Source organism: Mus musculus, chromosome 1, assembly GCF_000001635.26.
Source record: "Mus musculus strain C57BL/6J chromosome 1, GRCm38.p6 C57BL/6J".
In the NCBI taxonomy this organism is placed as follows: domain Eukaryota; kingdom Metazoa; phylum Chordata; class Mammalia; order Rodentia; family Muridae; genus Mus; species Mus musculus.
Genome location: NC_000067.6, coordinates 162,336,244 through 162,354,990, shown reverse-complemented (window position 1 = coordinate 162,354,990; position 18,747 = coordinate 162,336,244). Strand labels below are relative to the sequence as shown.

Below are 18,747 nucleotides of genomic sequence, written 5' to 3'. Positions count from 1 at the left end.
GCAGGATAGGATGTGTCTTCTCAAGGGTCTCTCAGCAGGTAGCAGAGTCTCAGAGAAGAGCAGTGTAGTTGACATAACAATATAGCCATCTAAGTCTACACCCCAGGTGAAGGCTATACCCCAGGTGATCTCATTTTCAGTGGCAGCAAAGTCTGAATCAGCCTGCTTCAAGACTAGGGGAGGCTATAATTGTCATTGACTTGGGAATTGAAAAAGAATCCCTTTATTTTTATTATAAACTTTCAGAAATCAGAGATTGCAGGGTGGGCAACTGCAAACTTCTTTTTTGTTGTTTTTTGTTGTTGTTGTTGTTTTGTTTTTTGTTTTTGTTTGTTTTTGTTTTGTTTGTTTGTTTGTTTGGTTTTTTTTTTTTTGAGACAGGGTTTCTCTGTATAACCCTGGCTGTCTTGGAACTCACTTTGTAGACCAGGCTGGCCTCGAACTCAGAAATCCACCTGCCTCTGCCTCCCAAGTGCTGGGATTAAAGGTGTGTGCCACCACGCCCGGCTTTGCAAACTTCTTTTTCAATTATTGCTATCTTCATACTGTGCCCAAAATGTTTAGAAGTATGTGGCTGAGTCCTTTTCAGTTGCTCTCCCTGTACTGCTTTTGTATTTTTATTTATTTCATTCCCGAGGAGCCAAGTGTGATTTTTTATCCCTAGAATGTCTGTATGAATTCCCATAAGGACTCAGTACACACACAAAGGAGACAGTAGTCAGGTTGGACTGGAGTCATCCTGCCATCAACTGCTTTACAGCTCACTTGTTCCTCTCAAAGCAACACAAATGGCCCACAGCTTCCACAGAGGCAAAGTGGCCAACCCTCTGCAAATAGCACATGATGCCTTAGAAGGGACGGGCTATTGTTACCCTGGAAAGATTTGTACCACTTGTAGGCGATGCACAAGCCTGGCAGACAGCATATGCATTTATTGTTCAGTGTTTTAATTAGAGCTGCCTAGTTATGACAGCTAGGGTATGAAAGCTCTCTCAGCAAACTGGTAGGCATGTAAATCAATGCCGCTCAGATTATGTTAAGATGAACGTCTGGCTTAGCACAATCATGTAAAAATAGAGAAAACTAGCACACACATTTTGTACTCCATGCTTTCCCTTCTCCACCCTTGTGATGGAATCATTCACATATATAATATATAAAGCTGAGCTGAGTGGCAGATGACAGTCACCTGCAATGTCTCTTCGACCACCTTGTGGGTGTTTTTTGGACTACAGGTATTGGTAAGACGTTCTATTCTTTCCCACAGTGTTAAATCTAACGCTAATCGACCTACCTGGAATAACGAAAGTGCCCGTGGGAGACCAGCCGCCAGATATCGAGTATCAGATCAGAGATATGATTATGCAGTTCATCACGAGGGAGAACTGTCTGATTTTGGCTGTCACGCCAGCCAACACCGATCTTGCGAACTCGGATGCACTGAAGCTAGCCAAAGAAGTTGATCCTCAAGGTGAGTATATATGACTATTCCCAGCTGAAAGAATCATTGCAAGAATCCAAGAGTTTTGGTCATATGTCCAGGTGGCCCAGATTCTCATGACCTGATTTCTGTAAGGTCAGTGTTGGTATATATCTTATATTTTGGATGCTGGTAGAAGAATAACTAGGAAAACAGTCAAACACTACACAATTAAAAATAACAGTGAATGAAAGCCAGGAACATAGACACTGTCAAACCTCATGGAGTATTTAGTTATAAAGGTTAATAAAATAAACTCTGCAACAGAAGGACTATGCTTGCTTAGTTACTGTAGGACTTTAACAAATGTCCTGATGAGAACACTTTCTACTGCCTCTTGTTTACTGCTCATTGAAAGCAGGAGCTATAAACAACAACAAAGTGGATAACAGGTTATTTAGTTTGTATTTGTTTGACATATTTTTAACATCAGGGACTTTTTTTTTTCTTGTCATTTGTAGATCAGAATCCAGAAAAGTCTCTTCCTTGTGCTGCTGTTTTAATTTTTCCCTTCTCTGAGTTGAGAAATGACCATCTTCAGAGACCCCAGCTGCACACCCTGGTGTGTGTATGTGTGTGTGTGTGTGTGTGTGTAAAGTAATAAAAGACTCTCAGAGGTGTGCTCTTTCAACATGGAGACCTGTGGTCCGCAATCCTAGGACTTTCAAGTTTCGCTCTGGTTAATCCTCCCCTTTTATTTATTGTCTTTGTTTTTTTTTTTTTTTTTTTTTAATTCTTACTGTGTCTTCTTCTCTCCTCTGAACTGTTCTTCTAATGTACACCCTTAGGTCTTTTTGTACTTCATACTTGCATGATTTATTCAATTAGATCTTCTTCTCTAATTAGTTTTTCATTTGTGATATTTCTGAGGTTCCAAGAGCATTTTCTTATTTTATGCATGTTATTTTATGTTTTACAAATAGCAGAGCACTAGAGAAAACAAGAGTGCAGTGATTAAGGATTTTAATTAGAACCTTTTCAGATTCTTCTTTTATGATGCACTTAATCTCAGAGTGCATTGTTTTCTGGTGGCCTTTGTCTCGGATTCTAGAGGCCTTTGTCAAATATGTGACGACTTTCTTCCACCTGTTCCTTTCTAAGGGCGAAACACTGACGAGCTGATGCATGTACAGGATTGGAATCCATTGGTTAGAAGACTTTACATACAGCAACTGGGCCGTGACCTGATCACTTTTGTTAGTAGAATTTCCAAGCTACTAGAATGGATATCCTCTCTTAAGCTAGCCTATGGTAGACTATGTACCCAATGTATTTGAATCCAAGAGCAAGATTGCACCAGTAGGATGGATGGAAAGTAATTTTCATCACTAGGTATAATACATAGACTTTATTAATCTCTCTGATATCATATGACATTTCCTAAGGTTCGAGTCTGAAGACCACCTGATTCAGCTGCTTCTGAAAGCAATTGAGCACTCTACTGAGGTTGAAGCAGGGTAGCTGCGCATTATAGAAGGTGGAGATAGGGTCTAGAGCTCTACCAGTGTCCTGTATGAACCACCTCTGCTATTTTCAACTCTGTCTATGTCCCTGGGACTCCAGTGCTGGGGCTTTCTCCAAGTTCTGAAATAATAACTGGCTTCTTTCTGTCTGGCTTTCCCCATCATCCTTGAGATGAAGGCTTAGAACAATGTAGATGAAGGCTATCAGTACTCAGATAAGGACCTACACCAGGACTCCCTCTGTAGTACCAGTGACCCAGGAAAGTTATCTTGTAGATACAGACTGCAATGTAGCTATTAAAATGATACTATACAGTGCTTGTCCACAGCCATTTAGTCCCCAGGAGGCAAGGCTATGGTTGTAGAGTTAGGGCACAGATAGTCTTTCTACAGTTGACTGTAGTGTCATTAGTTCCCGAGAAAACCACATGTAATCAAACCAGATAACGCTTCCTGCAGGAGTGCAGATGAAACTATATCCAGTCCCTGACTCCTCCTTCATTCTACCTTGACCTTCATCCCCTTGACACTTACTCTTTTCTGATACAGACTCTGTGTACAGGTGGTAGCAACTTGTGTTGTTCTTGCTGCCATCCTCATGATTCACACAAATCTAGTAAAGGAAAACACAATGACAAATTAAATGTTCCTTGCGTTGTTGTTGGGCTACATATTCCATAAATGTTTGTTAGGTTTTGGGTTTTAGGATTGTTTAGATTTGCTATTTTCTTGTTGATCTTCTTCTGTGTGGTGTTCTCTTATAGAGAGGGTGGCATTCAAGTCTCCATTATTGTTGAATCATCTATTATTTTTCTTTATGTTAGTCTTCTCCCAGGGGAGGGTTGTTATGTTTTAGATGCATTTCTAATAGTCATTTCTTCTTAATCTTTTATCACCATGTGATGCCCTTGAGAAACTTCTATTTTGTTTCATATTGGTGACCTTCCAATTCTCATGTGGCTGATGCTTGAGTGGCATACCCTTTCCACTCTTTACATTCAACTGTTTTAGTCACTTTGAAACCAAATATGTCTATTGTAAACAGTATGCAGTTGGATCACATATTTGATTTTTTTAAACAAACATAGCTTCTTTATACATTAAACACACTATATTAGTCAGGATTCTGTAGAGTCCCAGAACTTATGGAATGTTTCTGTAGATTCAGGGAAATTAATGAACTGACTTACAGTCTGCAGTACAACTAACCCAACAGTGGCCATCTGTGAATGGGAAGTCCAAGGATCTGGTAGTTGCTCAGATCTGTGAGGCTAGGTGTTTCAGCTGGTTTTCTGAAGAAGCTGGATTCTTGAAGAAGTGGGTTCCAACAGATGTGCTGCAAATAAGCACAAGCAGGCAGAGAAGAAGAAGAAAACCCTCCTTCCTCCATTGTCTGATGTCTTCAGGGATAATTTCTATTAATTTTGGTTATTTTCATTTATATGAATCATAATTTCTTCATATATATTTTTTATTGTTGTTGAGTAGTGTGTTTGGGCAGATTCTGCCCACACTCCCACTCATGTTCCTCCCCCAACCCAAGATTTTTTTTCTTTTTAAAGATGTTGTTACTTGCTTGGTTAGCACTTTTCCTGAACCAACATTCTCTGCTGTATGCAGTCTTGCTCAGTTCCCTTCACAGATGGCTAATCACTCTACAGCAAGTTCTTTACATCAGAGTGAACAGTTCTCCCAGCATTTACCAAAGACTCGTTGTATATGGCACTAATGCTCCAATTTTACAGATCCACCTTCATCTTCACTTTCTGCTAATACAGAGCCCAAGTAGATGAAAATTTAGGGTTCTCCTATGCCAATTCTGATTATGCTTATGCATAAACATTTAAAGGCCTTTGTGAATTTCTCATTCCAAAATTTTCTTTCTTTTTTCTTTTCTTTTTCTTTTTTTTTTTTTTTTTTTTTTTGCTTCGATGTTTCTTTGTCACATTTGTTCTCACTGCCTGAAGCAGCTACAGTTTTAAATAATTGCCACTGATTATTTTTGACAAATACTCCCTGGGGTAGAGGTTTTTCACACCAAGTAGGCTCTCAGTCAGGTTAAATAAGGAAGAGCTACAGGGAGGGCAGCTTTTAGGGAATTGTTCTATAGGTTAAATAATAATAATTGTTTTACAGATCATATTTTTGGTACTCTCCAGGCCCATCTGCTTTGTCCAGACTCACCAGGAAGCCAGTTTTTACCCTGGTGGCAGAGGTTGGATGAAGATGAATAGAGATCAGGGAGCTGGAGAGGGCAGCAGGACAGGTCAATATACCACCCAGCCTGTTGTTTTTATTGAGATTAATCTGTTTTTCTGGGATGAATGCCCTTCAGATCATTGCAAGCCTGTCTTTAATTATGCAGTTTTGAAAAAGTTGATTTTGGCATTTTTGGCCATGTTCTTACTCAGTGCTTCGGGGAAAATGGCCTTTTCAAAGGTATTTATTCCAGCATTCCCACAGACATCCTTCACGCTGCACAACTGCTGTAGCCAGCAGCTTTCCATTCGAACGCCTCTGAGTTACATGGTGAGGACAGTCTAGCTGTGACATCTGTTCCCGTTGGCCCTCAGGGTTGATTTGCCTGGTCTCTCCTCAGCATGCCACATATATCTTTTCTAAAAATTTTCCCTTGGCTAACTAAAAATGTTGACCTATTTAGACCGCAAGGGACCATTGTCTATTCAAGTATATATGAACTAAAATTATATTCACCAAGACACCAAATTATACAGATTCTTTTTTTTTGAGAGTAGTCTATTATAGAAGTTCTACTTTATACTAAATCAAGAATACTTGACATAGAGAAGCCATTTTCATCAAAGTATGACTGAAGGGTATTCAAACATATAGTTGGTTGGAAAGTTTATATTGAAAAGTTAATTATAAATTATGTGCATATAACGGACACATCTGGAAAAGAAACAGGCTAAGTAGTATGCATATTTCAGGTGTTACTAAGGATCTTGAGACAAGCGTGGGTTTAGAATAGGGCCATAATGGCAATGACTTATATCCTTATAGACAAACAAAGAGAAAGATATTTGAGACACAGAGAGGCAGGGAAGAGGTCATGTGGAGATGGAGATGGAGATGGAGATGGGGATTGAGTTATGGTTGACACAAGCAAGAGAACAACTGATGCCAAGACAAGTTGGAAGAGTCAAGGAAAGGCCCTTCCCTTGATGTAATAAATAGTTCATCTCAACCGGGGTTTTTACCTCACCTTTGATCATCTAGTTCTCAAATAAAGGACATAAAATGCTTATATGAATAATAAGCTTTTAAAGCACTAGAACTGGGCAGATTTGTATCCTCTATGCTCTTATGTCTATTTCCTTGCCAACATGACTTGTCAGGTTCTGCCCGTGCTGCTCTTACTCTGACTTCGTGGCCAACTCTCATGACTGATCCCTTTACCACGTTGGTATCTTATTCTCTCTCCACTTTCTCACTCCTCTCCTTGTGTGGCCCTGCCTCAGACCCCAAGCCAGGGGGATCAAAACCCTGCCTATCTCTCTTCTGCCCAGCTATAGGCTGTAGGCATCTTTATTCAACCAATAGTTTTAAATTAAGGAGCAAGGTCACGCAGCGTCACTTGGTGTACCTGAAGATCTCCTCATCCCTGGGGGCAGCAGACTTTGGGGCCAGGGTAGAGCATCACAATCCATAGCAACAGAATAAATTAGCATCCCCTAGAGACTTTGGAGGGAATGTAGCATTACTGGCATCTTGACTTTTGACTTAAGTTTTCCAGAATTGCGGGACAACAAATTCTTGTTGTTTTAAGTCACCAGTTTGTTACAACAGGCCTAACAGATGGATTCAGGTAATATCTAGAGTCTTGAGCTTTTAGTTGTGATAATTTAGGGTGGGAATGTACTTAGAAAAAAAAAGAGGAGAACCAGAGAAGGAGCCTGGAAGACCTCTAGTGACAGGAGAGAAATAGAAGTCATGGAGAAGTGACAGAGAACCAAGTAGGCATTGTATTCTAGAAGCTAAGACAAAGAGATCTTTAAGAAGGAGAATGTTAGCTGGACAGTGGTGGAGCATGCCTTTAATCCTAGCACTTGGGAGGCAGAGGCAGGTGGATCTCTGAGTTTGAGGGCAGTTCCAGAACAGCCAAGGCTACACAGAGAAACCCTGTCTTGAAAAAAAAAAAAAGAGAGAATGTTGTTGGTTTTGCCAAAACCTATAGCAAGGTTAAGAAGAGTGTCAGTGTAGATAGGTCAATCAGGTCTACAGCTCAGAACCTGTGAAAAAGCACAATGATAGAGTCAGAAGGAGCACAGGGGTGCTGGTGGCTGTAGAGTAGTGACATTCTTTATGAAATAATGAACTAGTCTATATTCACCCAAAGACATAAACAGGAGGGTACCATATTTCTTTGCTTCTCTTCTTTAGCCAAATCTTCACAGTGTATTTTCAACCTTGGATCAAAGCTGCCTAGAAATGCTGTGAAGCTGCTTCCGTGTGTGAGTGGCCTTCTTATCACTGCATTCATTCCCATTGATAAGTTTAGATGGTCCAGTGGTAAACAGAAAGAAAGCAACATTGAAATGGCCTGATGTCATCACTTCCTCTAATCTTGGTGTACACAGCAGAACTTTAGGTTCTCCACTAATGGAGATGGGATGGGAGAGTTGGCCATTAAACTTGGTGCATAAAAGTCCTTGGTGATATTAACAAGATGGCCGTGGTAAGGAAACATTGAAGAAATGTTGACTATGATGAAATAGAGACAAGAACTACAGTTAACATTTCTAAGTTTCACTAAGTCAAAAGGAAGATTTCAGTGGTAATGGTTGTGAAAGATTAAGAGGACATTTTCAAAAATTGGCAATGTCACAACTTGCTTGTGTATTGATGATGGGAATAGTTGACAAAAGAGACCAGGATGAGATAAATGCAGAGAAGATAAAGAGAAGATAAATAGATTAGGTAGATAACTGACTTAGGGAGGGGGGATGAGGTAGGTACAGTTGTGTACCTTTGCAAGTCCTGGTTTTAGGAGAAGATTATATTGTTTTTCCATCTGAAGAATATGAACGGTGAGATCTGGATGCAAGCAATAGAGGCCCAAAGATTGATTAGTAGGGAGATTGCTTTAAAAGCCACATTAAATTTATTTATGACGGCTCAAGGGCCACCTCTCCTGATAGGTTTTAATGGCTGTGTAATAGTGATGCAATGTTTACCCTTGGGCTCAGCGTATGTTCACAGTGGACATCTGTGCTTTATAGGTACAGCTAGACCTTAAGTGGGGCAATTCATCATGACAGGCACTCACATTTTGTGGTGGGTCTTGATTTATTACTTGGATGCAAGTTCATCACCAAGGAAGACTGTCACTGTGCCTTTTTATCTTTGGAGGACAGCAGTATTTTAACATTACCCATCAAGCCTGTCATTCGCCATGGAGGGCTGTTCAAAGGCCTTGCTGTGGGGTAGGTGGGTCTGCAGACTCCTTTCATGGTGATTTATTTCACAGCCAAATGAATTTTGTTTCTGAATCTGCCATAGCCACACATCTTCCTGGAGTGTAAAAATCAACCCATGAAGAATGTTAGACCTCTGGCTGGCAAGGAGGGAGCCATTTTACCTTGAGATAATTTATGAATTGGGCAAGAATAGACCTCATTTAGCTACTTAGCAGGAGGCTAGGGTTTTTTTTTTTTTTTTTTCTGTCTTCCTTTTTAACCTGGCAAAGCTGAAGTCCACAAGCCGATTTGGCCTTCAGCACTATTTAGCAGGTGTCCCCCGTGTTGTCTAATCAGAGAGAACCTTGGAGTGCTAAGTTAAGAAGAAACTTCCCATATCTGGGAACTCAGTCAACCCTCATGATAGAATGAACAACAAATATAAGCAACAAATATAGGAATGTTCTAAGCAGAAAACCCATTTTTTTCAGGCACTGTGTTTGTTTCTGCATCAATTCTTTCCTCAGAATTGGATTCTCATCTTTACTGTGAGGTTTTGCCTTAATTATATGATTATAGACATGAAGACAACAGACATGTCAAACTTGACAGAGGAAAGCCCATAGGCTTCAGCCCTATACAAAGAACTACAGGCAACTAAAGAATTCTGAGAGTGGGAAAAACCATCTTGCCCTGGCAGGAGCCTAACAATTGGTTATCCAATAGCAAATGATCAGCCTTGACAGCAAACATACAAATAACATTATAAAGTCTGAGCAGGTTTATTAAGGAAACACACACACACACACACACACACACACACACACACACAGGCACCACACACCACCACCACCACAACCAATTAATGAAAAAACAGGTCATGAATTTGAAACAGAGCAAGGAGAGGTATATGGAAGGCTTTGGGGGGAGGCAAGGGAGAAGAGAAAGTAATGAAATTGAAACTTCAAAGAGAAAAGAAAATTAATAAAAATTGAGTAATTATAATAAAATGAATATAAGTAACACAGATATTAAATTAATAGGTATGAATATGTATTGCTTTTTAAGGAGAAAGAATGTATGTAACATATTTTTGCTTTAAGAATTCACTTTTGAATTTATTTTTAACATGAATGCAAACTATAAAGTCTGATTTTTTTTTTATTTTACAAATGAAGAAAGTGCTAAGAATATTGGTATAAATCAAAAGATTTGTTGTTTTTGAAAAATTGTGTATATCACTTCTTTTTTTTTTTTTTTTTTTTTTTTTTTTTTCCATTTTTTATTAGGTATTTCGCTCATTTACATTTGCAATGCTATACCAAAAGTCCCCCATAGCCACCCACCCCCTCTCCCCTACCCACCCACTCCCCTTTTATGGCCCTGGCGTTCCCCTGTACTGGGGCATATAAAGTTTGCGTGTCCAATGGGCCTCTCTTTCCAGTGATGGCCGACTAGGCCATCTTTTGATGCATATGCAGCTAGAGTCAAGAGCTCCGGGGTACTGGTTAGTTCATAATGTTGTTCCACCTATAGTGTTGCAGATCCCTTTAGCTTCTTTGGTACTTTCTCTAGCTCCTTCATTGGGGGCCATGTGATCCATCCAATAGCCGACTGTGAGCATCCACTTCTATGCTTGCTAGGCCCAGGCATACTCTGACAAGAGACAGCTATATCAGGGTCCTTTCAGCATAATCTTGCTAGTGTATGCAATGGTGTCAGCATTTGGAAGCTGATTATGGGATGGATCCCCGGATATGGTAGTGTCTACATGGTCCATCCTTTTATCTCAGCTCCAAACTTTGTCTCTGTAACTCCTTCCAAGGGTGTTTTGCTCCCACTTCTAAGGAGGGGCATAGTGTTCACACTTCAGTCTTCATTTTTCTTGAGTTTCATGTGTTTAGGAAATTGTATCTTATATCTTGGGTATCTTAGGTTTTGGGCTAATATCCACTTATCAGTGAGTACATATTGTGTGAGTTCCTTTGTGAATGTGTTACCTCACTCAGGATGATGCCCTCCAGGTCCATCCATTTGGCCAGGAATTTCATAAATTCATTCTTTTTAATAGCTGAGTAGTACTCCATTGTGTAGATGTACCACATCTTCTGTATCCATTCCTCTGTTGAGGGGCATCTGGGTTCCTTCCAGCTTCTGGCTATTATAAATAAGGCTGCTATGAACATAGTGGAGCATGTGTCCTTCTTACCAGTTGGGGCATCTTCTGGATATATGCCCAGGAGAGGTATTGCTGGATCCTCCGGTAGTACTATATCCAGTTTTCTGAGGAACCGCCAGACTGATCTCCAGAGTGGTTGTACAAGCCTGCAATCCCACCAACAATGGAGGAGTGTTCCTCTTTCTCCACATCCACGCCAGCATCTGCTGTCACCTGAATTTTTGATCTTAGCCATTCTGACTGGTGTGAGGTGGAATCTCAGGGTTGTTTTGATTTGCATTTCCCTGATGATTAAGGATGTTGAGCATTTTTTCAGGTGCTTCTCTGCCATTCGGTATTCCTCAGGTGAGAATTCTTTGTTCAGTTCTGAGCCCCATTTTTTAATGGGGTTATTTGATTTTCTGAAGTCCACCTTCTTGAGTTCTTTATATATGTTGGATATTAGTCCCCTATCTGATTTAGGATAGGTAAAGATCCTTTCCCAATCTGTTGGTGGTCTTTTTGTCCTATTGACGGTGTCTTTTGCCTTGCAGAAACTTTGGAGTTTCATTAGGTCCCATTTGTCAATTCTCGATCTTACAGAGCAAGCCATTGCTGTTCTGTTCAGGAATCTTTCCCCTGTACCCATATCTTCAAGGCTTTTCCCCACTTTCTCCTCTATAAGTTTCAGTGTCTCTGGTTTTATGTGAAGTTCCTTGATCCACTTAGATTTGACCTTAGTACAAGGAGATAAGTATGGATCGATTCGCATTCTTCTACATGATAACAACCAGTTGTGCCAGCACCAATTGTTGAAAATGCTGTCTTTCTTCCACTGGATGGTTTTAGCTCCCTTGTCGAAGATCAAGTGACCATAGGTGTGTGGGTTCATTTCTGGGTCTTCAATTCTATTCCATTGGTCTACTTGTCTGTCTCTATACCAGTACCATGTAGTTTTTATCACAATTGCCCTGTAGTAAAGCTTTAGGTCAGGCATGGTGATTCCACCAGAGGTTCTTTTATCCTTGAGAAGAGTTTTTGCTATCCTAGGTTTTTTGTTATTCCAGATGAATTTGCAAATTGCTCCTTCTAATTCGTTGAAGAATTGAGTTGGAATTTTGATGGGGATTGCATTGAATCTGTAGATTGCTTTTGGCAAGATAGCCATTTTTACAATGTTGATCCTGCCAATCCATGAGCATGGGAGATCTTTCCATCTTCTGAGATCTTCTTTAATTTCTTTCTTCAGAGACTTGAAGTTTTTATCATACAGATCTTTTACTTCCTTAGTTAGAGTCACGCCGAGATATTTTATATTATTTGTGACTATTGAGAAGGGTGTTGTTTCCCTAATTTCTTTCTCAGCCTGTTTATTCTTTGTGTAGAGAAAGGCCATTGACTTGTTTGAGTTAATTTTATATCCAGCTACTTCACCAAAGCTGTTTATCAGGTTTAGGAGTTCTCTGGTGGAATTTTTAGGGTCACTTATATACTATCATATCATCTGCAAAAAGTGATATTTTGACTTCCTCTTTTCCAATTTGTATCCCCTTGATCTCCTTTTGTTGTCGAATTGCTCTGGCTAATACTTCAAGTACTATGTTGAAAAGGTAGGGAGAAAGTGGGCAGCCTTGTCTAGTCCCTGATTTTAGTGGGATTGCTTCCAGCTTCTCTCCATTTACTTTGATGTTGGCTACTGGTTTGCTGTAGATTGCTTTTATTATGTTTAGGTATGGGCCTTGAATTCCTGATCTTTCCAAAACTTTTATCATGAATGGGTGTTGGATCTTGTCAAATGCTTTTTCTGCATCTAACGAGATGATCATGTGGTTTTTGTCTTTGAGTTTGTTTATATAATGGATTACATTGATGGATTTTCGTATATTAAACCATCCCTGCATCCCTGGAATAAAACCTACTTGGTCAGGATGGATGATTTCTTTAATGTGTTCTTGGATTCGGTTAGCGAGAATTTTATTAAGGATTTTTGCATCGATATTCATAAGAGAAATTGGTCTGAAGTTCTCTATCTTTGTTGGATCTTTCTGTGGTTTAGGTATCAGAGTAATAGTGGCTTCATAAAATGAGTTGGGTAGAGTACCTTCTACTTCTATCTTGTGAAATAGTTTGTGCAGAACTGGAATTAGATCTTCTTTGAAGGTCTGATAGAACTCTGCACTAAACCCATCTGGTCCTGGGCTTTTTTTGGTTGGGAGACTATTAATAACTGCTTCTATTTCTTTAGGAGATATGGGACTGTTTAGAAGGTCAACTTGATCCTGATTCAACTTTGGTACCTGGTATCTGTCCAGAAATTTGTCCATTTCGTCCAGGTTTTCCAGTTTTGTTGAGTATAAGCTTTTGTAGAAGGATCTGATGGTGTTTTGGATTTCTTCAGGATCTGTTGTTATGTCTCCCTTTTCATTTCTGATTTTGTTGATTAGGATTTTGTCCCTTTGCCCTCTAGTGAGTCTAGCTAAGGGTTTATCTATCTTGTTGATTTTCTCAAAGAACCAACTCCTCGTTTGGTTAATTCTTTGAATAGTTCTTCTTGTTTCCACTTGGTTAATTTCACCCCTGAGTTTGATTATTTCCTGCCGTCTACTCCTCTTGGGTGAATTTGCTTCCTTTTTTTCTAGAGCTTTTAGATGTGTTGTCAAGCTGCTAGTATGTGCTCTCTCCCGTTTCTTCTTGGAGGTACTCAGAGCTATGAGTTTCCCTCTTAGAAATGCTTTCATTGTGTCCCAAAGGTTTGGGTACGTTGTGGCTTCATTTTCATTAAACTCTAAAAAGTCTTTAATTTCTTTCTTTATTCCTTCCTTGACCAAGGTATCATTGAGAAGAGTGTTGTTCAGTTTCCACGTGAATGTTGGCTTTCCATTCTTAATGTTGTTATTGAAGATCAGTCTTAGGCCATGGTGGTCTGATAGGATACATGGGACAATTTCAATATTTTTGTATCTGTTGAGGCTTATTTTGTGACCAATTATATGGTCAATTTTGGAGCAGGTCCCGTGAGGTGCTGAGAAGAAGGTATATCCTTTTGTTTTAGGATTAAATATTCTGTAGATATCTGTCAGGTCCATTTGTTTCATAACTTCTGTTAGTTTCACTGTGTCCCTGTTTAGTTTCTGTTTCCACGATCTGTCCATTGATGAAAGTGGTGTGTTGAGGTCTCCCACTATTATTGTGTGAGGTGCAATGTGTGCTTTGAGCTTTACTAAAGTGTCTTTAATGAATGTGGCTGCCCTTGCATTTGGAGCGTAGATATTCAGAATTGAGAGTTCCTCTTGGAGGATTTTACCTTTGATGAGTATGAAGTGTCCCTCCTTGTCTTTTTTGATAACTTTGGGTTGGAAGTCGATTTTATCCGATATTAGAATGGCTACTCCAGCCTGTTTCTTCAGACCATTTGCTTGGAAAATTGTTTTCCAGCCTTTCACTCTGAGGTAGTGTCTGTCTTTTTCCCTGAGATGGGTTTCCTGTAAGCAGCAGAATGTTGGGTCCTGTTTGTGTAGCCAGTCTGTTAGTCTATGTCTTTTTATTGGGGAATTGAGTCCATTGATATTAAGAGATATTAAGGAAAGGTAATTGTTGCTTCCTGTTATTTTTGTTGTTAAAGTTGGCATTCTGTTCTTGTGGTTGTCTTCTTTTAGGTTTGTTGAGGGATTATCTTCTTGTTTTTTCTAGGGCGTGGTTCCCGTCCTTGTATTGGTTTTTTTCTGTTATTATCCTTTGAAGGGCTGGATTCGTGGAGAGATAATGGGTGAATTTAGTTTTGTCGTGGAATACTTTGGTTTCTCCATCTATGGTAATTGAGAGTTTGGCTGGGTATAGTAGCCTGGGCTGGCATTTGTGTTCTCTTAGTGTCTGTATAACATCTGTCCAGGCTCTTCTGGCTTTCATAGTCTCTGGTGAAAAATCTGGTGTAATTCTGATAGGCTTGCCTTTATATGTTACTTGACCTTTTTCCCTTACTGCTTTTAGTATTCTATCTTTATTTAGTGCATTTGGTGTTCTGAATATTATGTGTCGGGAGGAATTTCTTTTCTGGTCCAGTCTATTTGGAGTTCTGTAGGCTTCTTGTATGTTCATGGGCATCTCTTTCTTTAGATTTGGGAAGTTTTCTTCAATAATTTTGTTGAAGATGTTTGCTGGTCCTTTGAGTTGAAAATCTTCATTCTCATCCACTCCTATTATCCGTAGGTTTGGTCTTCTCATTGTGTCCTGGATTTCCTGGATGTTTTGAGTTAGGATCTTTTTGCATTTTCCATTTTCTTTGATTGTTGTGCCGATGTTCTCTATGGAGTCTTCTGCACCTGAGATTCTCTCTTCCATCTCTTGTATTCTGTTGCTGATGCTGGCATCTATGGTTCCAGATTTCTTTCCTAGGGTTTCTATCTCCAGCGTCGCCTCACTTTGGGTTTTCTTTATTGTGTCTACTTCCCTTTTTAGGTCTAGTATGGTTTTGTTCATTTCCATCACCTGTTTGGATGTGTTTTCCTGTTTTTCTATAAGGACTTCTACCTGTTTGGTTGTGTTTTCCTGTTTTTCTTTAAGGACTTGTAACTCTTTAGCAGTGTTTTCCTGTTTTTCTTTAAGGACTTGTAACTCTTTAGCAGTGTTCTCCTGTATTTCTTTAAGTGAGTTATTGAATTCCTTCTTTATGTCCTCTACCATCATCATGAGATATGCTTTTAAATCCAGGTCTACCTTTTCAGGTGTGTTAGGGTGTCCTGGATTGGGCGAAGTGGGCGTTCTGGGTTCTGATGATGGTGAGTGGTCCTGGCTTCTGTTAGTAGGATTCTTACGTTTACCTTTCGCCATCTGGCAATCTCTGGAGTTAGTTGTTATAGTTGTCTTTGTTAAAAGATTGTTCCTCTGTTGATTTTGTTACCCTCTATCAGCAGGCGTGGGAGACAAGCTCTCTTCTCTGAGTTTCAGTGGTCAGAGCAGTCTCTGTAGGCAAGCTCTCCTCTCTCAGGGAAGGTGTACAGTTATCTGGTGTTTGGACCTCCTCCTGGCTGAAGGTGAAGGCCCAAAACAGGATCTTTCCCAGAAGCTGTGTTGCTTTGGCCAGGAAGGTGGCCAGTTGTCTGGAGTCGAAGATGTTGCCGCCTCAGCTCTGTGGCTCTTGCCGGGAAGGTGGCTGGTTGTCTGGAGCTGAAGATGGTGCCGCCCCAGAATCTCTGTGACTCTCTCGCCCGTCCCAGAAACGGCTGGCACTCTGTATTCCACACGGTCACCCGTGCAGCCTGCCCTCCGCGGAGTCCCGGAGCCAAGAAGGCTCCCGCCGGCGCCTGTGCCACAAACCTCTCAGGCCAGGCAGACCCCCGTGCTCTCACCAGGAAGGTGGCCGGCTGTCTGGAGCTGAAGATGGCGCCGCCCAGAAGCTCTGCGACTCTCTCGCCCGTCCCAGAAACGGCTGGCACTCTGTATTCCACACGGTCACCCGTGCAGCCTGCCCTCCGCGGAGTCCCGGAGCCAAGAAGGCTCCCGCCGGCGCCTGTGCCACAAACCTCTCAGGCCAGGCAGACCCCCGTGCTCTCACCAGGAAGGTGGCCGGCTGTCTGGAGCTGAAGATGGCGCCGCCCAGAAGCTCTGCGACTCTCTCGCCCGTCCCAGAAACGGCTGGCACTCTGTATTCCACACGGTCACCCGTGCAGCCTGCCCTCCGCGGAGTCCCGGAGCCAAGAAGGCTCCCGCCGGCGCCTGTGCCACAAACCTCTCAGGCCAGGCAGACCCCCGTGCTCTCACCAGGAAGGTGGCCGGCTGTCTGGAGCTGAAGATGGCGCCGCCCAGAAGCTCTGCGACTCTCTCGCCCGTCCCAGAAACGGCTGGCACTCTGTATTCCACACGGTCACCCGTGCAGCCTGCCCTCCGCGGAGTCCCGGAGCCAAGAAGGCTCCCGCCGGCGCCTGTGCCACAAACCTCTCAGGCCAGGCAGACCCCCGTGCTCTCACCAGGAAGGTGGCCGGCTGTCCACTTCTGTCCAGTTACTCATCCTTTTACATTGAGAATTTACCAGGCTTGAACAAGGCTTTGAAGAAAGCAGGTGTCTCTCTGCTCCGTAGACATCAAGGGCCACAAGCACATATGTCTTACATTCCCATGGGACTGGCATAGGAAGTGGATGGGTTATGTCATCGTTAGACTCCACAGTCCTAGTCATGTAATATCTCAGTGCAGGCTACTGCTTCACACTGCAACTACTCTATTTCACATGGTTTATTCATGTAATTTGGGTTTTATGCCTATACAGTTCAGATAGATTTATTCAATATGATGCTATCAGTTGATACATTTGCAAAGATGTAGATCATCTCCCACATAAACAGGCTTGCCTAAGAGCAGTTAAGAACTTTCATCTCTGTCTTGGGAAAAAAAAACAACTTAAAGGCCAGCAAAATAAACCTCAAACCCTAGATGAAATGAGAGAGCCACCTCTCAAAAGCTGCCTCTGACCTTCCACTTACATACTATGACATATGTGTGCACGTGTGCACCCGTGTGCACGTGCACTCACACACTCACATTCACAATAATGATCCATTTTTTGTCCTACCCACTTTTCTTTCTATCCATTGTAACATCTATTGGCCCATTCTATTTTTATGTACTATTGTGGAAGACTCATTAGGTATTTCCTTATCTTCTTTAAAATCAAACATTCTATTTTAGTAAGTCCTTCCTCATAAGGCAGTATTATTCAACTAGCCAGTTTATTATGCTAATTTTTCATTTAATTTTTCTTTCAATATCAAGTCCAGTCTCCTTAACTGGGTACTCCTATGAACTTCCTATGCCTTGGACTTTTTCCAGCTCATCACATCTCTACAATTACTTCAATAGTCAGCATTTTTCCTATTATGGAAGCCGATTTGCTTCTTAATATCTTATTTGTTTTGGGAATAAGTCAAGGTTAAGAAACAATAAAAAATGTAATTTGGATATTATTTAGACCTCAAAGGATCAGGTCTAATCTTCATTGTCCAGTTGACACACTTGAGAAGAGGGAGTCTCAACTGAGGGGCTGCCTCCCACAGGTGGCCTGCAGAAGTGTCTGTGGGCAGTTCCTTCATTGCCAAGTAGTATAGGAGGGTCCAGCCCACTGCAGGACCAGGTAGACCAGGGCCAGAAAAGGCAGGTCTCCTGGAGCCCAAGAGCAAGCCAGTAGGCAGCATTTCTCTATGGTTCTCCTTCAAGCTCCTGCCTCACGTTCCTTGCCATGGCTTCTCTTGATGAAGAGAGAACCTTTAACCTTTAAGCTGAAATAAACACCTTCCTTCCTAAATCACCTTTGATCAGTGGTTTATCAAAGCAGCAGAAAGCAATCATAATAAAGTTTTCCTCGGGAAAAATAATTCAAATAATGATACACATTCTGTGTATATTCTATTTTTGGTTGGGGAAATAAAATGGCCACAGTCATAAACCATGCATGAATATGTTTGGAGTTTGTGTTTTTGTGTGTGTTCGTGTATGTGTGTATGTGTGAGAGATTTGGATTATTTTAAAAACAAGAACAAAGAAGCAAAATTTGACAATGCAAATGTGCTGTTAAGATGGAACTTGTTACTGTCCTTGTAGACAGGCAGGTGTGGGTTACTTACACCAATATAGTCATTCATTCCTTTGCCACTGGGGGTCACTATAAAGACATGGCTTGAAGAAGTTTAAACCTTCCTTGAGCTGCTTTGTGGAATTAGAATCTAGAAACTTAATGTAGGAAAAGAAACACTATTCATAGGAATGACTAAAAGAAAAAAAGAGAGAAAGCATAAAATATATTCCTTCTATTTCTGTTGATTTAATTGCAAAGTAGTAGCATGAATATTTTCTTGGAGGTTACCTTTACAGCCATGGAAGTTACAGCAAACTGAGAACACTTAATTAAGGTGACCTTGATATTACCGAATACACGTGCTCTCAGGGATTTCTGTTTTCAAAATTCAAATTAAAAATACAACTAAAACTGGGTTTGAGTTCACAGGCAGGTAAGTCCAACTGATTGGAGGTTCAGGCAGGAGGATCATAATTCAAGGCCTGCCTGGGTGACAGAATGAACTAAAGACCAGCCAGCTGGTGGAGCTACGGGAGACTGTCTAAAAGTGACAAAGAAAAGAAAAAAAAAGGAAAGAAAAGAAAAGAAAAGGAAAGGAAAGAAAGGAACATAAAAAGAGAGCTGGGGGTATTGCTTAGTGAGAGAGTGCATAATATGTATAG

At 41.0% G+C, this 18,747-nt stretch overlaps 1 protein-coding gene across 8 annotated transcripts in view; it reads left to right on the top strand.

The window, feature by feature from the left end:
- Dnm3 (dynamin 3) overlaps positions 1-18,747 on the top strand; it is a 495,872-nt gene that overhangs the window by 123,331 nt on the left and 353,794 nt on the right. For all 8 annotated transcript variants that reach the window (XM_006496604.4, XM_006496602.4, XM_006496601.4 and 5 more), the window contains exon 4: positions 1,268-1,471. In XM_006496604.4, the coding sequence (XP_006496667.1) occupies positions 1,268-1,471 (204 nt within the window). The remainder of the gene's footprint in view (positions 1-1,267; positions 1,472-18,747) is intronic.